The following is a 22,180-nucleotide window of genomic DNA, read 5'->3' as shown; positions in this document are numbered from 1 at the left end:
ACCAGTTGGCAATTGTTGTCAATTGGTTCCAGTTGTTCCAATTTCCCTATTAAAACCAATTGAATCCAATTGGAGGCAACTGGTTTCAATTGGTTCCAGTTGAAACCAATTGGAGGCAACTGGTTTCAACTGGAACCAGTTGAAACCAATTGGTTTCCAACTGGATCCAATTGGAACTTCCAGTTGGAACGAACTTAATTAGTTACAAATTAATTAGCATTTGCAGTAACTATTTCTCATGCCAACACAGAAGCAGTGTTATATGTCTATTAATACCAATGTAAAGGGCATTGATAAAATACAGACTTTCATGTATATATATTTATATGGAAGATCTTCAAATATATGTACTTTTATTTGATGTAATTTGGTAACAGTTAGTGGTGTACTAATTATCCTTTAATCTGTTTTAATTATAATCTATAACATTTATGAACATGGTTTTCACTGCTAAGTATTCTAAATACTAATCTTTAAAAAGTGTGGTACTTGAAATTGTAAAGAATTAAATAGATACATTGTTAATGATGATTAATCTCATAAAACATTAATCTGTGCACACTGGCAAATAATATGCAAATTAACTGGTTTCAATTGGATCCAGTTGGGTAACTGGAAAATTTCCAATTGGAAACCAATTGGAAATAATTTCCAGTTACCCAACTGGTTCCAATTAGAATTCATTTCCAGTTACCCATCTTTCCAGTTAGAAGTCATCTCAGTTACCCAATTGGTACCAGTTAGGATTTCCAGTTACACAACTGAATGGTTCAAGTTAGGATTTCCAGTTACCCAACTGGTTCCAGTTAGAAATCATTTCCAGAAGTCATTTCCAGTTACCCAACTGGTTCCAGTTAGGATTTCCAGTTGCCCAACTGGTTCCAGTTAGAAATCATTTCCAATTGGAAGTCATTTCCAGTTACCCAACTGGTTCCAGTTGCCCAACTGGTTCCAGTTGGGATTTCCAGTTACTCAACTGGTTCCAGTAAGAAATCATTTCCAATTGGAAGTCATTTCCAGTTACCCAACTGGTTCCAGTTAGGATTTCCAGTTGCCCAACTGGTTCCAGTTGGGATTTCCAGTTACTCAACTGGTTCCAGTTAGAAATCATTTCCAGTTGGAAGTCATTTCCAGTTACCCAACTGGTTCCAGTTAGGATTTCCAGTTGCCCAACTGGTTCCAGTTAGAAATCATTTCCAATTGGAAGTCATTTCCAGTTACCCAACTGGTTCCAGTTAGGATTTCCAGTTGCCCAACTGGTTCCAGTTGGGATTTCCAGTTACTCAACTGGTTCCAGTAAGAAATCATTTCCAATTGGAAGTCATTTCCAGTTACCCAACTGGTTCCAGTTAGGATTTCCAGTTGCCCAACTGGTTTCAATTGGTTTCAACTGGAAATTGTTAAATTCCAGTTAAAACCGATTGAAACCAGTTGAAACCAATTGAAACCAATTGAAACCAGTTGGAAATCCAACTGGTTTCAATTGGATTTTGGTCCTGGGATGAGAAAAATCACAATATCTTGACATTTTTTCCATATAAGGATGCTTATTTGCATAATATGCAAATGAGGTAGAAATTTTTGCACTTTTGATTAAAAACATTGAATTCAGTTATTTATCATGAATTTCCATTCAAATTAAATTGTTTTGGACATTTAATTTGTAATCTTTGGATTATTTCCCTTCTTTTTCTAATTTTTCAGGGCTAATTTGCATAATATGCGAATTTCATGAATTTCCACTGCTTGGATTTCTTGGGACTTTTAGTATGTTGTTTAGGGGACCTTCCTAGAAAGCATTTCAGTCGAATATCTCGTGTTGCAATTAGTGGTGGGTTACCCCCCTATTCTGGCTAGATTGACTGGACTAGAGGGTGTTTCTGAACATTATCGGCACGATTAAGCGTTCCATAATATTTTGCGAGTGAAATTGGGAAGTCACGTCAGTCACGAGAACAGGAAAATCAACAAACAGCGAAAATGTCAAGTAATCAGTCTGATTATGGCCCTCTTCCACAAGCGATTGGTAGGGCTCTCAGTGATAAAATGTATGAGAAAAGGAAGGGAGCAGCACTGGATATAGAAAAGTAAGTATTCTACCGTATACCTGTCAATATCACTTTATCAGGAGTTCCCGTTCATGCCGGCTCATGGCAGCATGCCCGATGATGATGCCGTTAGTTGCGCTCGGGTGTCGGCCCGAGCGAGGGGGTGCGGCGGGGGCGCGGTGGGCGTAGCCGTAGCTAGGGCTGAGCCACTCACACGTATTGCGAGGTTAGTATAGTGAGTGATTGTATTACCGACCGGCCTTGTATTACCGAACGCGCGCATCATACGTAGTCTTGAGGACACAATGATGATGACTTTTAAAATAATGAAATATACTTCTTCATCATTGACGTACGCGTCTTGACATTCTTCCCGTGCCGTAGTCGCAGAAGAGAAGGACCAAAAGTGCAAAACAAAGAATGAAAGATTGATTTCCCTCGGAAATCCATCTTTTGAAACAAAAATCACTTGAATTTTATGGATTTCATTGATTTTTACACCTTCCTACGCCTAATTGCGTAGGAAGGTTTTAAAATTATATTATTAAAATGTGAAAAAATTAAGGTTTTTACCTAACTGATGCCGAGTAGACCCCTCGATCCACATGTAAACAACGTAAGTACAATAGTGTCGACCCTTGAACAGCTTATGTATGACGTACTTCCGGCTAGCGATGCCGTTCTGATGAATAATTTATAGATAAAAATGATTATTTTACAAATACTAAAATTTATTACGTGATTATAAATAATTATTAGTAACTATTATACTAATTATTTATAATTACGTGATAAATTTTAACATTTGCAAAACACTTTAAAAAAATAAAAATGGTATTTAAGGGAAATAAGTTTTATGGTTTACGAAATAATTTCATTTAAAACTTACATCATGTACATTGAGGTCCATAATAATCCATTTTACAGAGACGATCTTGTCACTCGAACATCCCAAAAAAAGTCGCCACCTTAAAAATATCAAGTTTCGCGGGATCTGACTTCTGGGTTTTATTTTCTCTCTCATATCGTCGCTATTCGATGAAACATCAAATTTCTTTCTTTGCGAGCATGATTTCAAGTTCGAAAAGTTCTTTCGATGCTGGAAATATGAAACGGGTGAGCAAAATTGTGTTTTTTTAAGTGATTTTTTGTTTGCAAAATTCATGAATATTATCAATTTTTGTTCAGCCTTTATTTATCTTTTATTTCTCAGGCGACGTTTTTTTGACGCCAATGTATGAATTAAGGAAGGTTTTTTCTTCGGGCGATGGTCATTTTCCGACTTCACAAATGTGTCGCATATTGCCCTCAAAGCTAAAACGCAAGGCGATTTCGGACTAATGAGTAATAATTTTTCTCGAGTTTGAGCGAGGATGAACTGGCATTAATAATGACCCTTTAGAAATTGTTGATTGATATAGATAACAATTCGTACCTCTAATTAATAACAAATGCCGCATTCAAATTGTGCAGTGAGCTAATGAATGAGTCGAGCGGATCATGGACCTATCGATCTCTGTGTGTCTCTAGCTTGTGCAGGTGTCACCGGTAGAACATGTACGTGTACATCTGCATGTGGTGTGTGTGCATGTATAGTATGGCAAGTCATGTGCAATCATCAGGTGTGAAGCCAAAGGGGTATGTTAGCCCCCTCTTCAAATATATATTTTTTGACAGCAAATGGGTTACATCAGGGATGGAAAGGGTATATCTCTTTTCAAATATAGTATTGACGCAGGGGCGGATCTAGGATTTTCCAAAAGGGGGGGGGGGCACAATTTGACAAGCAAAAAAAAATGTTTTCAACCAAAAATGAAGTACATTTCGTCTAGGAAATAATCTGACAAGAAAAAAAAGTCCTCACTTTCAAGGGGGGGGGGGGCACACTTGTGTTTTAAGTTTTAACAGCATTTTTACATTACAAATTTTAATTGTGCCTCTCAAAGGGGGGGGGGGGCATGGGCTGGCTGTGCCCCCTCGATCCGCCAGTGCTTGACACCAGAGGTTAGTTACACCCCCCATAGGCGGCGGAAGTGGGGGGGACGGTCCCCCCCTAAATTTTTTGCCTTCCACCGCCAATGCCCCCCCCCCATTTTATTATGTGTCATTTCAATGCAAGTAAAATATTTTCATGCCCCATAAAAATTTGCATGGGAAGCAAGCCTGCAGCATATGGGCATTTTCACGGTAACTGACATTACACGGCACAATGTTTTCACACCTTTCAATGTGTGTATCTCTAAAACAACAAATGATGGGAGTTTGCTTTTGATAGAGTTAATAAAGTGAACCTTGCTGTATACTCTGATAGTCTGATACTAAGTTTTCCTATGTAACCACATTTTTTTACGCATCAGCAAGCAAAAATGTGTCGGTAACTGACATTACGCAAAAGGACATGCAATTTCAGGGTGTTTATTAAAATTGAAATATCTCATGTCCCTGAGTAGATAGAGTAATAATTTGAATATGTAATTATACCTCCATTACTAGGTTAAGATGTGACAAAATATTAAACAATTCGTTTTTGTCTTTTGGGGGCTATGATAATTTTTCCACAACCATGCTGGTAACTGACATTACACTTAATTTGCCATAGAGATAACACATGGAAGTCAAATGTGTGGAATCATTGCATTGTATCTTCTTTGCAGGGCTTCACATGAAAGTGAGCTTGATGTGGAAGTATACCCAAGTTTCTAGGAACATTTCAATGAAAAATCTTTCTTTTTTCTTAATTCCTTTCTTTGATTTGAACATTTTTATCATTACTTGTCGGTAACTGACAATACACATTAACATTTACCAGTGCTATATGATTTTCAAAGGCATAATTTTCTTGGTACTTATATGTAAGGCTTTTTAAAATCATAAAAGTTTCATAATACTTCACATTTTTAATTATCAAAAGATAAGAATGTATGTTTTACTTACTCGGGGGGGGGGGGGGGTGGGTCATAGCAGCTACATGTTTTCCTATAGTAATTTAATATTGCATTGACTGTACACATGGATTTTTCTGACTATACACCCATAATATATTCATCAGTTTTATATTGACTCTTTAAACCTTTTCCTTCTCCAACCTCCCCCTCCCCTCAAAAAAGGCAAAATGAATAAGGGTCTCATCCCCTAGGCTACACGTACCCCTCCCCCGAATCTCATGCAGCCATGTAGTTTTATTGATTTCTATTCTGGTCAGTGCAAGCAATGCTTGTTCATATCTGTCGGATTTCAATTCTCTTCATAGTTTGTTTAATCATTTTCTTTGCTAATTTCTTTTTTTAAGCTGTCAACAAAAAATAAACTCCAGCTTCTAAACTGAAACTGAACTATTTGTAAATTAGAAAAAACCCCACAGTTTTAGTAGATCCATGCAACATTGATCAGAACTGTCAAATTTCACTTTTCATCTATACTTGTAAACCAAAAACAAAATTGTATCACACATCCACACTACTAACAGGTATAAAAACCAGGAATTTACTTTTAGCGAGGCAATGCTCAAAAGAATCCTAGAAACTAAAAAAGGGACCCTGGAAATCCCCTTCATCACAATGTTAAGCTTAAAAAATGTTGCAGATTTAGGCAATAGGTTGGGAAAAGTACCCCCTACCCCAAAAAAAAACCAAACAAAAAATTGTCTGATACAAACAATTAGGTACTTGGTAAGTGCATGTACAAAACAATTTCATAGTAATTTTTTTCCACGATGGGAATGCAACTTCCTTCATAATTTCATATAGTATTCCTTGTGAACTATACCTTTTAAAAGTCAATAGCAAGCTCCTTCTTGTGTGTATTTTAAAGTGAAAGACTTAAATAACAAGTATACAATATTTCTTCACCATAAAATTGACCACATATTTGCATTTCAATATTGGTTACCAACGTTTTATCATGGTAACTGACATTACATCTCGGTAACTGACATTACATTTCCGTAACTGACATTACATTTTCCACTTGGTAACTGACATTACATATATTTAATGGTACCCTATGGCTTCATTGTTAATTGGTAATCTTTAATGTTGGTGTAGAAGGGAGGGGTGTTACCTAGAGAGGAAATCTACCAAGTTTCATATAATATATCCTCTTTTCCAGGAAATGAGAAAAAAAGTTCATGTTTTCGGTAACTGACATTACATACCATGTCACATACTTCATCAATGTTTTTTTTATCAGAAGAATGAATTACTGGTGTTTCTTTCTGTGGGATTTTAAAAAGTGTTTATCACATGACCATGTGATAATTTTTATTATTAACCGTATCAGACATCTGAGCAGGGCAAATTTGATATTAAGCAAGCTAAATCACAGGCGAAAACATGATCAAACCTGTTCTTTAAAAATCTGTCAAAACAAAATATGTATCAATATACTATTTTGAACACTAATTTGTATCCATACTTTGGCAGCCATTTTGAAATAAAAAATGGCTGCCAGAGTTGGGAAAAAATTTTGTCTCAGAAACTTCAGGTCTTGTTTTATTAAAAAACAAAGCATTTGACATGAATATCAACTTGATTTTTTTGCCTCTGTGTCCATCTGTGGTGAAAATGCCCATATGCCTCCTGTACATGACCAGTGGAGGATCCAGGGGGGGGGGGCACACCGTACCTGCCCCCCCCCCCTTGAGAGCCATTATCAAAATGTTTAATGTTGCTGCTTTTACACGTGTACCCTCCCCCCTTTAAAAGTCACAGCATTTTTAATAGGAATATTTTTTTTTGCTTTTCAAATTGTACCTGGACGAAATGAAATGCATTTTAAGGTGATTATTTTTTCATGTTTGCTTGTCAAATTTTCCTTCCAAAATGAAAATGTGCCCCCCTCCTTAGAAAATCCTGGATCCGCCCCTGCACATGACCATGTGATCATTTTTATTATTAACCGTATCAGACATCTGAGCAGGGCAACTTTGATACATTGTTGCCTGCTTAAGACTGGGATCAAATGGCCGGTCAATAAATTTCCAATTGTTTATCCACGGGCCCAATTTATTGCCCGCTCAGGAAAGTCAATGAAAAAATGCGTGGAAATGTAGCGGGCAATAAAGCAGAGCTAACATCCGGGTATTCTACGCGTTTGTGTACGCGTCCTTGAACTGCGCAGTGCTATACGTCAATGGTTATCAAGTTGACACAACGCTGGATACTGCGTCCCTAGGCCAGGGATGCGTCATTTTAATTACGTCACAATGGTAAAGTTCAGAGGCCCAGTCTGTTCAACATGATAAACTAGATTCTCATTCTTAAACTTTAAAATATCTAAATTTTAACGATTTTTGCTCTAGATGTCTGATTTGGTTAATAATAGCAATATTGACTGGCCTTGGGGCGAAAGGACATATATTACCCTCACTAAATTGATACCATCCTCGTCTACGACTCGGGCGATATAAATCTAGTTTGGGCGATATATGTCGTATCACCCCAAGGCCAGTCAATATTGCTTTAATCTTCTTAAAAGTAAAAAGCTCTGGATGAGACGGCTTCGCACCACCCAACCTCATGGCCTGAACATCCAAGAGGGGAACGACTGATTATTCTTTACTATCCACTTTCAATTTATATATACATATAATTTTTCCCCTCAACTCTTTTGAATAGTTACATTATAGTTTCTTCCTCTACTTTCCTCCCATATCTCATACAAGCTCAGCTCCAATTTTTCCTTCCTTATTCAGGCGATATAATAATTATTATATATATATATATTTGTTTTTTCTCCACTCACCTCTTTTAGATTTACCACATTTGCTTATTTACATGTATACTATGGTTTCTTCATAATACACCCCCTCTCTTCTATATTTGCTTTTACCTTTTTAGGCAATTTGCTTCCTCTTTTTCATACAGGTTTTTTTTTTTTTTTTTTTTTTCCCTACTATATACAGGTAGTCTTATGTTTTTTTTCCCGTCACACCTAGCGGATTACAATATCAGTTACACCATATATGTGTATTTATATTTGTTCATATACATTTCTTTTTTTTTATATATTTATATACATATCACTTATAGATACATATTTACACTTACCTTCTTCTCTTAGTTTGTTTAATGCTTTATCATATATACTTATATGTCTTTTGCACATTATCAGTTGTTCCCCATTCTTTTCCTTTTTTCCCCCACTCTTATGCACCAGTTTATTATGCCTTTCTTTGTAACCTGTTTGACCCACCTCTCACTAATTCTCATGTTATTCATCCCATTTTCACTGTTTTGTTCCAGATCCTGTTTGATGTTGCCTGCCTCATTATCTTAATCCCTCTTGGCTTGAGGTCTTTTACTGGCCTTACTTACACCATGGGCCTATTACGAATGGACATTCAACGAGAGCATTTTATGACCACCACCTGTTACCAGCTGTCAAAATTGCTGTCTAACCCTTAACTTTCTCTTTACGCGGTTTTTACGACGACCGCCCGGGGCGATTGTTTACACAAGCTCCTTTCGGCCGATGATCGTCACCGATCGATCACTGGCCCTCTTTCGACCAGAAGCTCATGTTGTAGCCCCGATTGCCAATAGGGAAAGTCCCTACATTACCTAGAATGCAATGCGCAATTCATATCCGGTTTTTCAGTACATTATTTTAGGCTGTCTATAATGTGCGATTGTCGTCTGTCCATCAAAAAAAATCCCGTTAAATTTCATCAATCCTGTGGAATTTTATGCCCAAATGAAAATCAACTTCTGACCGAAGGTAAGCGCTACTATCGACATCAAGACTGTCCGAAAAAGATGAAATTTTAACGTTTTTCCGCAGATTTTTTCGTCAAATTTCAACTGCTTTTTTGCCGTAGATATACGGATCTGCAAGGTGATGTCAATGCATTTCATTTCCGGTTGTTAGCGATGTACGTAAAAAATATGTTTATGCACGCCTGTTTTCTTGTTTCTGCTATCATTTTCATAGCGCTAACGTTCGCTGCTGTGCGTTGCTTTTGATAAAGTGAACGAACAACATCGCAATGGGTAGGACTCGGAGCAGCGTACAATTGATTTCCGCTGTCCATCAGTGAGAGCGTGTTTTACGACCGGCTTGATGGGTGTCAGCTGCCAGCGCTCTGTTTATAAAAGGATTAGCGGCGACGGTCTTTGGGTCAAAGGAGGGGATTCGTTGAATGTCCATTCGTAATAGGTCCATGCTTACACTAACTTCCCTTTGTGTCTGCCTACTCCTTTTCTTTCATCCCCTTCACTAACCTGATTGGTCTTCTCTACTCACTAATGCCCCTTTTGTCTCCTTGTTTCTAGTGTTGCTGTAGCTTGTTTGTGGTCTATATCATGGTTGTTCCACTTTACATGTTTGTCATTTTGCCTCCGACTAAGATTCTGCTAGGATCGAAAGCTTAGGCCCCTTTTTGACTTTCTAATTTACTCCATTGGCTCTCTTTTATTAGATAAGCAGTTTTCAGCAGCGTCTTTTAGCCATAAAAGTAAAATGATCAGACACGGATCCAGGGATGGGGGAATGGGGGCATGCACCCCCCCCCCCTCCCCACCCCCAAGATCTACATTTGGGAGAAGCTTTGAAAAAGCTGTTGACCTGCTCTTGACCCTTTCAAGAATTTCAGTTTTTTTTAACTCCCCCCCCCCCCCCTCTTCATGCAGGTATATCCTGGACCCGCCTCTACTGCAACTTTTGAACGAAAAAGCTTACACAGCATGTAATACACAGTCATACACACAACCACATTTCACATCTTTTGCTCTCCCCGGCCCCCCCCCCCCCCCCCCCCGCTCTCCCCCCTCCTCATAAGCCTGAATCTCCCCACTTTGTACTTGCAGCAATTCAGCCACTCTCGTGATCACATGACAAATGCACACACAGCATATCCACAAATCATTCAGCATTGCTGGAGTCATCGAGGTACATGTACAGTGCAACTTGCAACCTAGTGTTGGCAGCCAAAAACATAATCTCATGAATAAATTAAATTAGCATTCATATGCTCCCCCCATTTCTCTGCGAAAGGTCATGATATAGCAACAAACATTTACAAGATGGTAGAAAAATGACATTAACTACTAGATTGTAGAGCTAAACTTCACTGAATATATATATTTACATGCACTTGTACTGGTGTGAGTTGTTTTTCGCCAAATATCAGACGCAGTGGCTGGAAATGGGACACGCAATGTTGTGCGTCGCGATCAATTTTAGCAATTTAAATCGCGCTCTAAACCCAAAATAATTGCTTGATTGTTGAGAAATCAACTTATTTCAGCAGCACAAATGCCGATTTGGATTATTACTTTTAATAATTTTCATATAGAAATTGGTGAATAATAATTGTTTACGTGCCAAACTGACCTCTTTCGGCTCTAAACATCGGACGTCTTTGCTCAGCTTTGCGCGCCTCCATTCTGGAAAGCAAGCTCTCACGCGTTACAGCACGCATTTCCAATTCATTCGGCTGAGATGTCCGATATTTGGGAAATTGGGAGAGTGCCATATTTGGAAGGGTGTTGAATTTCCACCATGGGAAAACCCTGCGACGGCCATTCCAGATTTTATTTTGCGATATCGAATATATGTCATCTCGGCAGCGATATTTCCAGCGAAAATCACTTCCCCCTTACAAGATTTTTTTTGGTCATTGATCTGTTGGAGTCTACAATTAGCAAGGGTCATAAGAATCTTTTGAAGTCAAAATCATGGATTTTACCCCTGGATTTAATCCCTGGAATATTTTTTGCAGCAACCTGGGTCTACTGTGTGTTCAGTTCAATAGAAGGGAAGTTCATATATCACAGCACCTCTCAACCTTTTTTTTACTTGAGGACCACTTTGACTCTCAGATTTTTCTCGTGGCCCACCTACCATAATTTTAAGAAAACATTGATCCATTTTGATGAAAATATGTTTCGTGAAATCGAACACAAAGCTTTTAAAGCACATTGGAAACAAACAGTTGAGAACTAATCTGCATTCGCAAATGTCCGATAAATGGGCGACAATTAACTACATACACAATATGCATGCACATGAGGTTTACATCAAAGTTAGATCGAAATCATCAGAGTGTGCATGTGCATGCCTTGCAACATGCATGATACCTATTAAAGGGGTGGTCTGGGCTGAGAATATTTCATATCTCAATAAGTAGAGTAAAATTCACAGAGTGAAATGCTGAAAATTTCATCAAAATCGGATAACAGTTTATCAATATTTCGTGAAAACAGTTATATGCACATCGTCATGAATATTCATACGGTGAGCTGATGTTGTCACATCCCCACTTTTACTCATGTTATTACATGAAATCACAATTTTTTTCATTTTTTCTTACATGTGTAAATGGTGTGTCTCTTTTATGATGAAATAAGCTGCGGCAATAAATAACTAATGCACAATCAGTTATCAATCCAATTGTTTCAGTTCTCGGTAGAAAAAAATAGAATAAACCTAATTTCATATAATAAAATACAAAAGAGCAAGTGGGGATATGACATCATCAGCCCACCTAATGAATATTCATAAAGACATGCCTAGCACTGTTTCACCAGAATAATGCAAATCTTCAAAATTCAATAACTGTGAATTTTACTCTATTTATTGAGATATAAATATCTCCAGCCTGGACCATCCCTTTTAATGTGATCCATTATTTTCAAGTTACTTTGTACTCTGTACACAATTACTTATTGTGAGATTTTGATGAGTAAACACCTTATGAAATTTGCTCGAACCAGAAGCTGCCTTCAATTTAGAAAGACTTATATATAGTCAAAGAGTAACCAGCAAGTGGAATAAGCTGCCACAGTCTTCCATTAATGTTCCCTCACTCCTCAATTAAAGATGGAATAGAACTCTCAAACCTGGGTTTTTAAAACTTCTAAAACTTAAAGGGGAATCCAGCCTTGGCCATAACATGTTGTGTTGGGAAGGAGAAAAATAAATTAAACAGAATGGTGAAAGTTTGAAAGAAATCAGACAAGCAATAAGAAGGTTATAGCTGCTTTAAAATTGAGATCACTAATACTATGTAGATTTCAAATTGGCAACTGGGTAAGTAAATTATGACAAGGGGCAAGGACAACTTTCCCATAGGCCATGTACTTTATTATCAGGGATTTGTGGTTTTATCCTAAGTACCCATTCCCCTGGGGCAGTAATCTAAATATAACCCAGGTAGTACATTGTTTTATGTCCTCATGAAAGAAAATTATAATAGGTGGTTTCAAACCGCCTCGATCACAAGAATCCCCGTTAAATTACGAGAACTTTTTTAGGCTGAAAAATACCCATTAATTATTCCTGCATTCACACCGCCCTGAAACATACCCTTCGGGATAAGTTCCTGAAGTTACGAGCATGCGCAGTATGGTCTGATAAGCAGCAAGGCGCGAAATTCAAAATCACTAGCCCAGCAGCAACCCATGCACGGCGCCGCACCCAACGACACGCTGGGCTAAAAGTTCCCGTAATTTGCTTTCAGACCGCCAAAATACCCACGACCTTGGAAAAATACCCGCGAAAGTTCTCGTAATTTCGCCAAGTACCTACTATTTATCGGGTATTTTCTTTCGGGGATATTACGCGTAGTTTGCTTTCACACCGCCAAAATACCTGGTATTTTCTGATCGGGGTAAATTTCCCGATCAGAGAATACCTGGAACTGGCGAACTTCGAGGCGGTCTGAAACCACCTAATTTGAAATAAAACTTTTGGGGAAAATGACATTTTAGCCATAATATGTATTGGAGTACATGGAAGAGTAGTCCTTGCCTTACATCACTATGACATCCCATATACGGCCAATTTGAAGTGTCCATGGGTATAGTGATTACCAATATTTACAACTTTTGAAAATTCATAACTTTCTTGTTGTTTGTCCAATATTGTTCAAACTTTCACCTATCAACTTGTCTGATTTTCCTTATCCTTATAAAAACACGTTTTCATTTGGGTTGGATTCCCCTTTAACCTTGCCACGCCACACTGGTTAATGGACATGTATTTTACTGTGATGGTGAGGTGTGGCCTTCGAGGTTACTCATACTAACTATATCCTGATTATCAGGAGATTGATCCCTCCTCAATATTTATCATATTCTGTCAGGCTTGTTCGTGATCTAGCAGCCAAGGGAGACAAAGACCAGATCCATAAGTTGATAGCTGTCCTTGGGTCTGATTTTGCCCTTTCGCCAAACACAAGTCTCAAGAGAGGTGGGCTTATCGGTCTTGCTGCTACAGCCACTGGACTTGGAAAGGTACAAAAAAAGACTTTTTAATCACAGCATCTTCATTTGCATTGCCTTTTTGTTGATTGAAATAAATATGGTAGGATGCCACAGTCAATAGTGAATTGTGGATCTTTATCAGACGGGTGTCATTGTGTTATGTACCATGAAGTGTCGCTCTACCCTGTAGGAAGAGAAATGCACCAATAGAAACCATTTTGTGTCTGTCTTATAGGAGAGGGGGTAATATTGTCGCTCCATGATATGTAAGAAATAATCTACCTGCAAAATGATTGAGTACCTTTCCAACCGTATATTGAGGATACTTTTCATTATTGAGGACCATGTCGTGGTGAATAGTAATATTGAAGTTCATTCCCAACCATTGCTTAATATCATTTGTACGTCCACATTGCTTCTTGCAATGTTTTATCATTGAAAATTATGTTGCAATATTTTGTATTCACTGTATTGGCAGAAATCTTGTCTGTCTAAAGCTATGTGTTTTTTATTGAGATTTACTGTATGTATATTTGATCAATAAAGAATTTGATTTTATCCACTTGAATGTCACCCACATTACTAAATACATTTCATGAATTATGTCTACTATTTTGCAATTTATCTTCTATACATTTATCATCAATTTTTGTACCTGAGTATGTTTATTTTACATAATGCACCAGGAGTCTTCAGGCTATGTATCAGAGCTGATCAAACCAGTCCTGCCTTGTTTCAAAGACCCAGATAGCAGGACCCGCTACCTAGCCTGTGAAGCACTCTATAACATAGCCAAGGTCACCAGGAATGCCATCCTCAAGCACTTCAATGATGTATTCAATGTCCTCTTTGTGGTGAGTTCTACCATTGATCAGCCAATCAAAGGACACAATTTCAGTGGCTTGTAACTGTAATTGTTTTGTGAAAAGTTACCTTGATCTGAATCCCATTGAGCCGGTTTGGAGTCAAATTAAGAGATGAATCAATTATTATTGGAAACTCTCAACCTTCCCGGGGAAAACCTGATACCAACCTGAAACAGACGGCTCTTTCAAAGAGTTGTGATTGATCCAACCGATTTCATAGCTGGAAAGCCAAGAACCCCAACCTCTAAATGCATATATTTTTATTCAAAGTGTTTTCGAACTGTAATACTGGGAAAAATTACAAGGAGGCTCAGGACGACTTAGCCCCCTATATGCTCAAAAGAGCCCTGGAAATTCCCCAATCATTGCAACGTTAAAGCTTATCCAAATTTAGGCAGTAGGTTGTAAAATGTAGCCCCCGAAAAACAAACAATTCTCGCTACCCCAAATAGGAACAAAAATCTCATAATGCGCGAGACGAGATAATTTTCACTCCGTCGGGTCGTCATCACCACTTCCGGTTTAGAGTCATGCTCGCGCGAGGTTCGCGATACTGAGTTTTCCACCACGCTGAAATCGATGCCAATCAGCGTAATATGTACAGAGTATAATACTTTTTATTACATTTGGTCAGTTTTGATTCCATTTGAATTATAAATAAAAATAAAAAATATATTTCACGTGAGAATAATTTTTATTCATGTTTTTATTCGGTTATAAAAAATCAAACAAATAATGAATATCTTAAAATTTTGCATTTAGCGACCGGCCTGACATCACGATCGTATTCAACTAGACACTAAATATATTCAGCATTCATTTCGTTCAATTTTTCGTCGACCACAAAATGGATAAAAATCAGTTTCGGAACTTAAACAAATCTTAACTGACAGATGAATACCGTGCGATGGAAAGCGTCAGGCAGAATTAGTGACTTTAGCAGAAAAGGCTGTAAAACTGTTAGTGAAAGAGAAGGTTGTGATCACGAACTTTCCGAGCGAAAGCTACGTTGTGTTGTTGTGCATGACGGCACTGTTGATCTAAATGGCAAAACAGTGCGTTGGACTTCCGAACAGGAAGTTGTAATACCGAAAAAGCTATCCCATAATGCAATGCACGTTACAGGGATTTTCCCGGATCTCGGCGAAATCGCTATTTGGGGTAGCGAGAATTGATTGCTTGCCTGCTATAATGTATACTGCTGCAAGCATAAGTGTCTTGACAATCAGTGTGAGCCTCCTGATTACAAAAGGGATGTTGTGTATTTTTCTTGATGAAGAATTGTGACTTTGGTAGATTCAGTACTCAGTAGTAGAGATTGACCGGGGGGGGGGGGGAGGTCGTTTCATAAAGCTGTCCGTTCGTTAAGAGTGGCTTTAAGAACGACTGGTGATCCTTTCTTGTTGCGAATGATATTCACCATTGAATGTTGATTGGTGATTATTTAGCACGTAAGAAAGGATCATCAGTCGTTCGTAAAGTCGCTCTTGACTTACGAAAAGCTTTATGACACACCCACCTGGGGAGTGTTTCATCAACATTTTCATCCGACAAGTTTTCAGATCTGACATCTTTCTCTGATGTTGATTGGCTGAGAGGTGCTGTTACTATGTTAACTGTCGGATAAAATGGGACTTGTCGGATAAAACGTCCGACAAGTCCTTTCATGAAACGCTCCCCTGATCAATCACAATTGTTTGTAAGATGAGGCCCCTATTTTCAAGAAAGATACTTGATGATCAAACACTCATATTATGCAGATAGTTGTGTATGTGACTTAGGCCCATTATATTAATGATGCTCTTCATTTAAATGAGTATTAGTTTCATAATGTGTCCTTATCTTCTACAGCTTGCTGCAGATCCAGATATAAATGTCAAGAATGGTTCAGAGTTGTTGGATAGACTCTTGAAGGTAATTACTTGTTATCTCAGATTTATCAGACCAACACAAAAGTATATTAGTTTCATTAATAGACAGTGCTCTTTGTTTTGGTATTCTGTTGAACTTGTTTATATCGTGATCTTGAGTGTTTTTAGTTAATGTGTCTTTGTAAATTCCAAATATAATCTTTATATAACCTGGGGGCCGTTTCATAAAGCTGTTCGTAAGTTAAGAGCGACTTTAAGAACGACTGGTGAACCATTCTTATGCGGTAAACCATCGCCAATGAATATACCATTTACCAAAAGAAAAGATCACCAGTCGTTAAAGTCGCTCTTAACTTACGAACAGCTTTATGAAACACCCACCTGATATTACTATTTGATGCTATTTAAATCATGTCTCAGATTATCTTAAATAGTTGCATAATCTATCTTTTTTTTTTAGTGATCTATTTGAATAAGTTTTTCTTAACTAGTCAAAAGAGTAAATGTTATTTTATTTAATTCAATTCTTCAGATCTGTGTAGTTTCTGTTCAGGTAAATGCAGCAATTATAAGCCCACTTGATACTGATAATACCTGAACTTTTATTTCAATTTCACTTCTTACATATTTGCAATGCAACACAAGAGAAAGAAATGATAAGGCAAACCTTTATTTATTTAACTATTCACTCATTTACTTATTTGTAATTTGTTTATTTTTTTCTTAATTTCATTCAATTTTATTTGTTTAAATTCATTCATTTTTGTAAATTGAAAACGTCATTAAATTCTATGTATATTTTTTGTAGGACATTGTCACAGGTAGCCCAAATTTTGATCTGAATGCATTCATCAACTTATTACGAGAGAGGATCTACACACAGAATTCCTTTGTGGGCCAGTTTATTCTATCATGGGTATGTATAGTTTGTTCATATTTTCTACAAGATAAGTGTTTGATGATGTAAGAAAAGCATTGCCCTTAATTCTATACACATATTTTGGACTGCCCTGTGAAAAAAAAATCTTGGTTGATCCTTCTTGCCCAAGAAGATAATTGTTTACTATGTTTTCACTACATGTTTCATTCGATTACTGTTTTACACATAATTTATGCCTAATAGTTGTAGTGTACCCAGATATTGTTGATTTAAAAGATTCTTTGTTGCTCTTTGCTCCAAGAGCTCAGAACACAAAGCTTAGCAATGATCATAGAACATTTTTCTACAATTGATTCCATTGATAATAATGTACAATCAATCGCAAAAATCAAGCGTACAATTCATCCCTAACCTTTGTGTTTCGGGACCCAGAAGACATAGTTACTTCCTTATCGTATTTTCCCTTCATTTCATTTGACTTTATGTTGTTTTCTTAGCTGCAGCTGCTCTAGCTGCAAACGTTTGTTATTCTTTAATGAACAGAGGGATGGATGAATAGTTTAAGAAACTGAGTATTTATTTGGGATGAAATGAAACGTCTGGGAGAGAGGGAATGTATTAACCTCATATCTTCAGGAATCTAGTAGTCCCTGCATAAAGAAATTATAGATATTTGAGATAATTCAGCATATCGACGATGGGTTCTTAGGACCTCGTATATGAACTGTAAAAAAAATTAGCTCAGAAAAAGCTGTAGTGTAGAAATATGGCAATGGCGGCAACCTCATGTGTGAAAACAGTCTCTTAATTCCTGTTAAGAACACTTTCTGGATAAAAGAAGGATGCTGCTTCTTTCAAAACTGTTAAATCAAGCTTTTGCTCTGACTGCTTTCCTGAAATAAAAATGAATTTTTAGATACAAGGTTTTATCCCCTAGTGATGATAGTAAGCTAGTTAAAATGAACAGAATTATAATGGTCTTTGGAAGACTTAGAACCTGCAGAAAGAAAAGACAGGAAATATCTTGGAACCTAAATGAGTTTCGGTCTCTTTCTTTGAGCTTTCTTGTATTTATGCCACATTTCCTGACAATGATTGTCTCATCTCTGATAATCACGTTTAGGTGACTACATTGGACTCTGTACCAGACATCAACATGCTGGTTTTCTTACCTGAGATACTGGATGGCCTCTTTCATATTCTCAGTGATCAGAACAAGGAAGTCAGAAAAATGTAAACTATTTATTCCTCATTTCCTATTAATCATCTGGGAATTTTACATAAAAGGGCTTTATTATTTTTATTTTCTTTGAAACTGAGTCTGAAACCAAGTCTGAAACCAAATTGTAATCAAATATTAGACGAGGGATTATCTGATTAGATTGGTAGAATGCATTTAAAACAGGGACTTTGAAGATATGTTTAGAAAAAACATACAGCTCATATTATGGACTTGCATTTTATGTTAATTTAAGATTAACTTCAGTGAGTATGGAAAGCTATATGATTATGCCAACATTTTATTAGACTGGATGAAAAGCAAACAAACTTTCAGATTAATTCTGTAGACCCACTTAATACTATTTTTTAGCATTTGTAATGTACATAATTCTATTGGAAATATTCTTATTTTACAATTAGTTCTTCTTGTGATGTAGTTTGATATCATTGTTTTTCTTTAAATATCATGTTATTACTTAAATGAATTGAAAGGTGGATGTACTATTTGTTTCATTACTTCTTGTTCTGTCAGTTTCATATTACAAATGCAGACACGCCAACTGTTCCCTTTTTGTCTTGCCCACCAGAGGTGAAGGCGAGACTTAGGGATCCAAATGTCGTCCGTCGTCTTTCGTCCGTCACAAACCTTATGACACATAACTCCACAACCGTAAGTCACTTTTCAACCAAACTTGGATGGTAGATGGACTTGGGGGACCTGCATGTTATGCTTCAGTCGGAGGTCACATGGTAAGGTCAAAGGTCATTTTCAGGTCAACGTTAAAGTTTACATGCAAGACTCTCTTATGACACCTAACTCCGCAACCGTAAGTCACTTTTCAACCAAACTTGGATGGTAGATGGACTTGGGGAACCTGCATATTATGCTGCATTCGGAGATCACATGGTAAGGTCAAAGGTAATTTTCAGGTCAACGTTAAAGTTTACATGCAAGACCCTCTTATGACACCTAACTCCGCAACCGTAAGTCACTTTTCAACCAAACTTAGATGGTAGATGGACTTTGGAGACCTGCATGTTATGCTGCAGTCGGAGGTCACATGGTAAGGTTAAAGGTCATATATAGGTCAACGTTAAAGTTTACATGTAAGACTCTCTTATGACACCTAACTCCACAACCGTAAGTCACTTTTCAACCAAACTTGGATGGTAGATGGACTTGGGGAACCTGCATATTATGCTGCATTCGGAGATCACATGGTAAGGTCAAAGGTAATTTTCAGGTCAACGTTAAAGTTTACATGCAAGACCCTCTTATGACACCTAACTCCGCAACCGTAAGTCACTTTTCAACCAAACTTGGATGGTAGATGGACTTAGTGGACCTGCATGTTACGCCGCAGTCGGAGGTCACATGGTAAGGTCAAAGGTAATTTTCAGGTCAACGTTATAGTTTACATGCAAGACTCTCTTATGACATCAAACTCTGCAACCGTAAGTCACTTTTCAACCAAACTTGGATGGTAGATGGACTTGGGAGACCTGCATGTTATGCTGCAGTCGGAGGTCACATGGTAAGGTTAAAGGTCATATTCAGGTCAACGTTAAAGTTTACATGTAAGACTCTCTTATGACACCTAACTCCGCAACCGTAAGTCACTTTTCAACCAAACTTGGATGGTAGATGGACTTGGGGAGCCTGCATGTTACGCTGCAGTCGGAGGTCACATGGTAAGGTCAAAGGTAATTTTCAGGTCAACGTTATAGTTTACATGCAAGACTCTCTTATGACACCTAACTCCGCAACCGTAAGTCACTTTTCAACCAAACTTGGATGGTAGATGGACTTGGGGAACCTGCATATTATGCTGCATTCGGAGATCACATGGTAAGGTCAAAGGTAATTTTCAGGTCAACGTTAAAGTTTACATGCAAGACCCTCTTATGACACCTAACTCCGCAACCGTAAGTCACTTTTCAACTAAACTTAGATGGTAGATGGACTTTGGAAACCTGCATGTTATGCTGCAGTCGGAGGTCACATGGTAAGGTCAAAGGTCATTTTCAGGTCAACGTTAAAGTTTACATGCAAGACTCTCTTATGACACCTAACTCCGCAACCGTAAGTCACTTTTCAACCAAACTTGGATGGTAGATGGACTTGGGGAACCTGCATATTATGCTGCATTCGGAGATCACATGGTAAGGTCAAAGGTAATTTTCAGGTCAACGTTAAAGTTTACATGCAAGACCCTCTTATGACACCTAACTCCGCAACCGTAAGTCACTTTTCAACCAAACTTAGATGGTAGATGGACTTTGGAGACCTGCATGTTATGCTGCAGTCGGAGGTCACATGGTAAGGTTAAAGGTCATATATAGGTCAGCGTTAAAGTTTACATGTAAGACTCTCTTATGACACCTAACTCCACAACCGTAAGTCACTTTTCAACCAAACTTGGATGGTAGATGGACTTGGGGAACCTGCATATTATGCTGCATTCGGAGATCACATGGTAAGGTCAAAGGTAATTTTCAGGTCAACGTTAAAGTTTACATGCAAGACCCTCTTATGACACCTAACTCCGCAACCGTAAGTCACTTTTCAACCAAACTTGGATGGTAGATGGACTTAGTGGACCTGCATGTTACGCCGCAGTCGGAGGTCACATGGTAAGGTCAAAGGTAATTTTCAGGTCAACGTTATAGTTTACATGCAAGACTCTCTTATGACATCAAACTCTGCAACCGTAAGTCACTTTTCAACCAAACTTGGATGGTAGATGGACTTGGGAGACCTGCATGTTATGCTGCAGTCGGAGGTCACATGGTAAGGTTAAAGGTCATATTCAGGTCAACGTTAAAGTTTACATGTAAGACTCTCTTATGACACCTAACTCCGCAACCGTAAGTCACTTTTCAACCAAACTTGGATGGTAGATGGACTTGGGGAACCTGCATGTTACGCTGCAGTCGGAGGTCACATGGTAAGGTCAAAGGTAATTTTCAGGTCAACGTTATAGTTTACATGCAAGACTCTCTTATGACATCAAACTCTGCAACCGTAAGTCACTTTTCAACCAAACTTGGATGGTAGATGTACTTAGGAGACCTGCATGTTATGCTGCAGTCGGAGGTCACATGGTAAGGTCAAAGGTCATTTTCAGGTCAACGTTAAAGTTTACATACAAGACTCTCTTATGACATAGAACTCTGCAACCGCAAGTCACTTTTCACCAAGACTTGGATTGTCGATGTAGTTATGAGACCTGCATGTCATGCTGCAGTCGGAGGTCTCATGATAAGGTCAAAGGTCATTTTCAGGTCAACGTTAGAGTTTCCGTGCAAGACTCTCTTCTGACACATAACTCTGCAACCGTAAATCACTTTTCAACCAAACTTGGTTGGTAGATGTACTTAGGGGACCTGCATGCTATTGTGTTGGGAGGTCACATGGTATGGTCAAAGTTCATTTTGTGGTCAACATTAAAGTTTACATGCAAGACTCAGTCTTATGACAAGTGTTATTCCATCCCAGTCATTTCACAATGAAGTTTCGATACAATTCCGTTGCATGCCCTCGCAAAAAATCACTATATTTCTGGTTATTTTCATAAATGGGCGAGACACAAAATCACTTTTGCCTTGTTAGTGTATTTGTTCCTCTTTTTGGCTATGAGTACGCCAATACTTTTTTGGTATGATTTGTTACTTTAAAAAAAAATTTCTGATCATGGAAATGTATTATACATAGCGCGCGACACTAGCGCCGGTCCGATGGTCCCAGACCGGTAAAAATCACTTTCCGGCGGGTAACTTGTTGCATGAAAAGAACAAGTAAATTCTTGCCTACGAGCATGTGTTTAAAATGGTGAATTATCAAGTTTTCAAGTAGAGTCATTTTACAATTTCTTTTCACTGATCTCACTACAACAAGCTGGCAATTGTTATGTTTAAATTTTTTTTTTTAAATACTCTTTTTTTTGGGTCAAAAGTCCATTTTTTCCTTCTAAGAATACTTTTTTTTGTAGAAGGTTGGCAGGTCTGCAAATGAGTGATAAAGAAAAGTTCCAGGGATTTTCATAAATTTTAGAATGAGTAATTTGTGTTATCACTGAATTCTAGGAAT

At 37.8% G+C, this 22,180-nt stretch overlaps 1 protein-coding gene across 1 annotated transcript in view; it reads left to right on the top strand.

The window, feature by feature from the left end:
- Nucleotides 1–1,980: 1,980 nt before the first annotated feature.
- Nucleotides 1,981–22,180, top strand: part of LOC129253954 (protein VAC14 homolog) — a 40,442-nt gene continuing 20,242 nt past the window's right edge. The window contains exons 1-6 of the mRNA XM_064095694.1: nucleotides 1,981–2,087; nucleotides 13,132–13,282; nucleotides 13,939–14,106; nucleotides 15,970–16,032; nucleotides 16,798–16,905; nucleotides 17,993–18,102. Coding sequence (XP_063951764.1) covers nucleotides 1,981–2,087; nucleotides 13,132–13,282; nucleotides 13,939–14,106; nucleotides 15,970–16,032; nucleotides 16,798–16,905; nucleotides 17,993–18,102 — 707 coding nt within the window. The remainder of the gene's footprint in view (nucleotides 2,088–13,131; nucleotides 13,283–13,938; nucleotides 14,107–15,969; nucleotides 16,033–16,797; nucleotides 16,906–17,992; nucleotides 18,103–22,180) is intronic.

Source organism: Lytechinus pictus, chromosome 2 (genome assembly GCF_037042905.1).
Source record: "Lytechinus pictus isolate F3 Inbred chromosome 2, Lp3.0, whole genome shotgun sequence".
NCBI classification, from domain to species: Eukaryota; Metazoa; Echinodermata; class Echinoidea; order Temnopleuroida; family Toxopneustidae; genus Lytechinus; species Lytechinus pictus.
The sequence above is the reverse complement of the archived record's forward strand: the minus strand, read 5'-3'. Positions and strand labels throughout refer to the sequence as shown.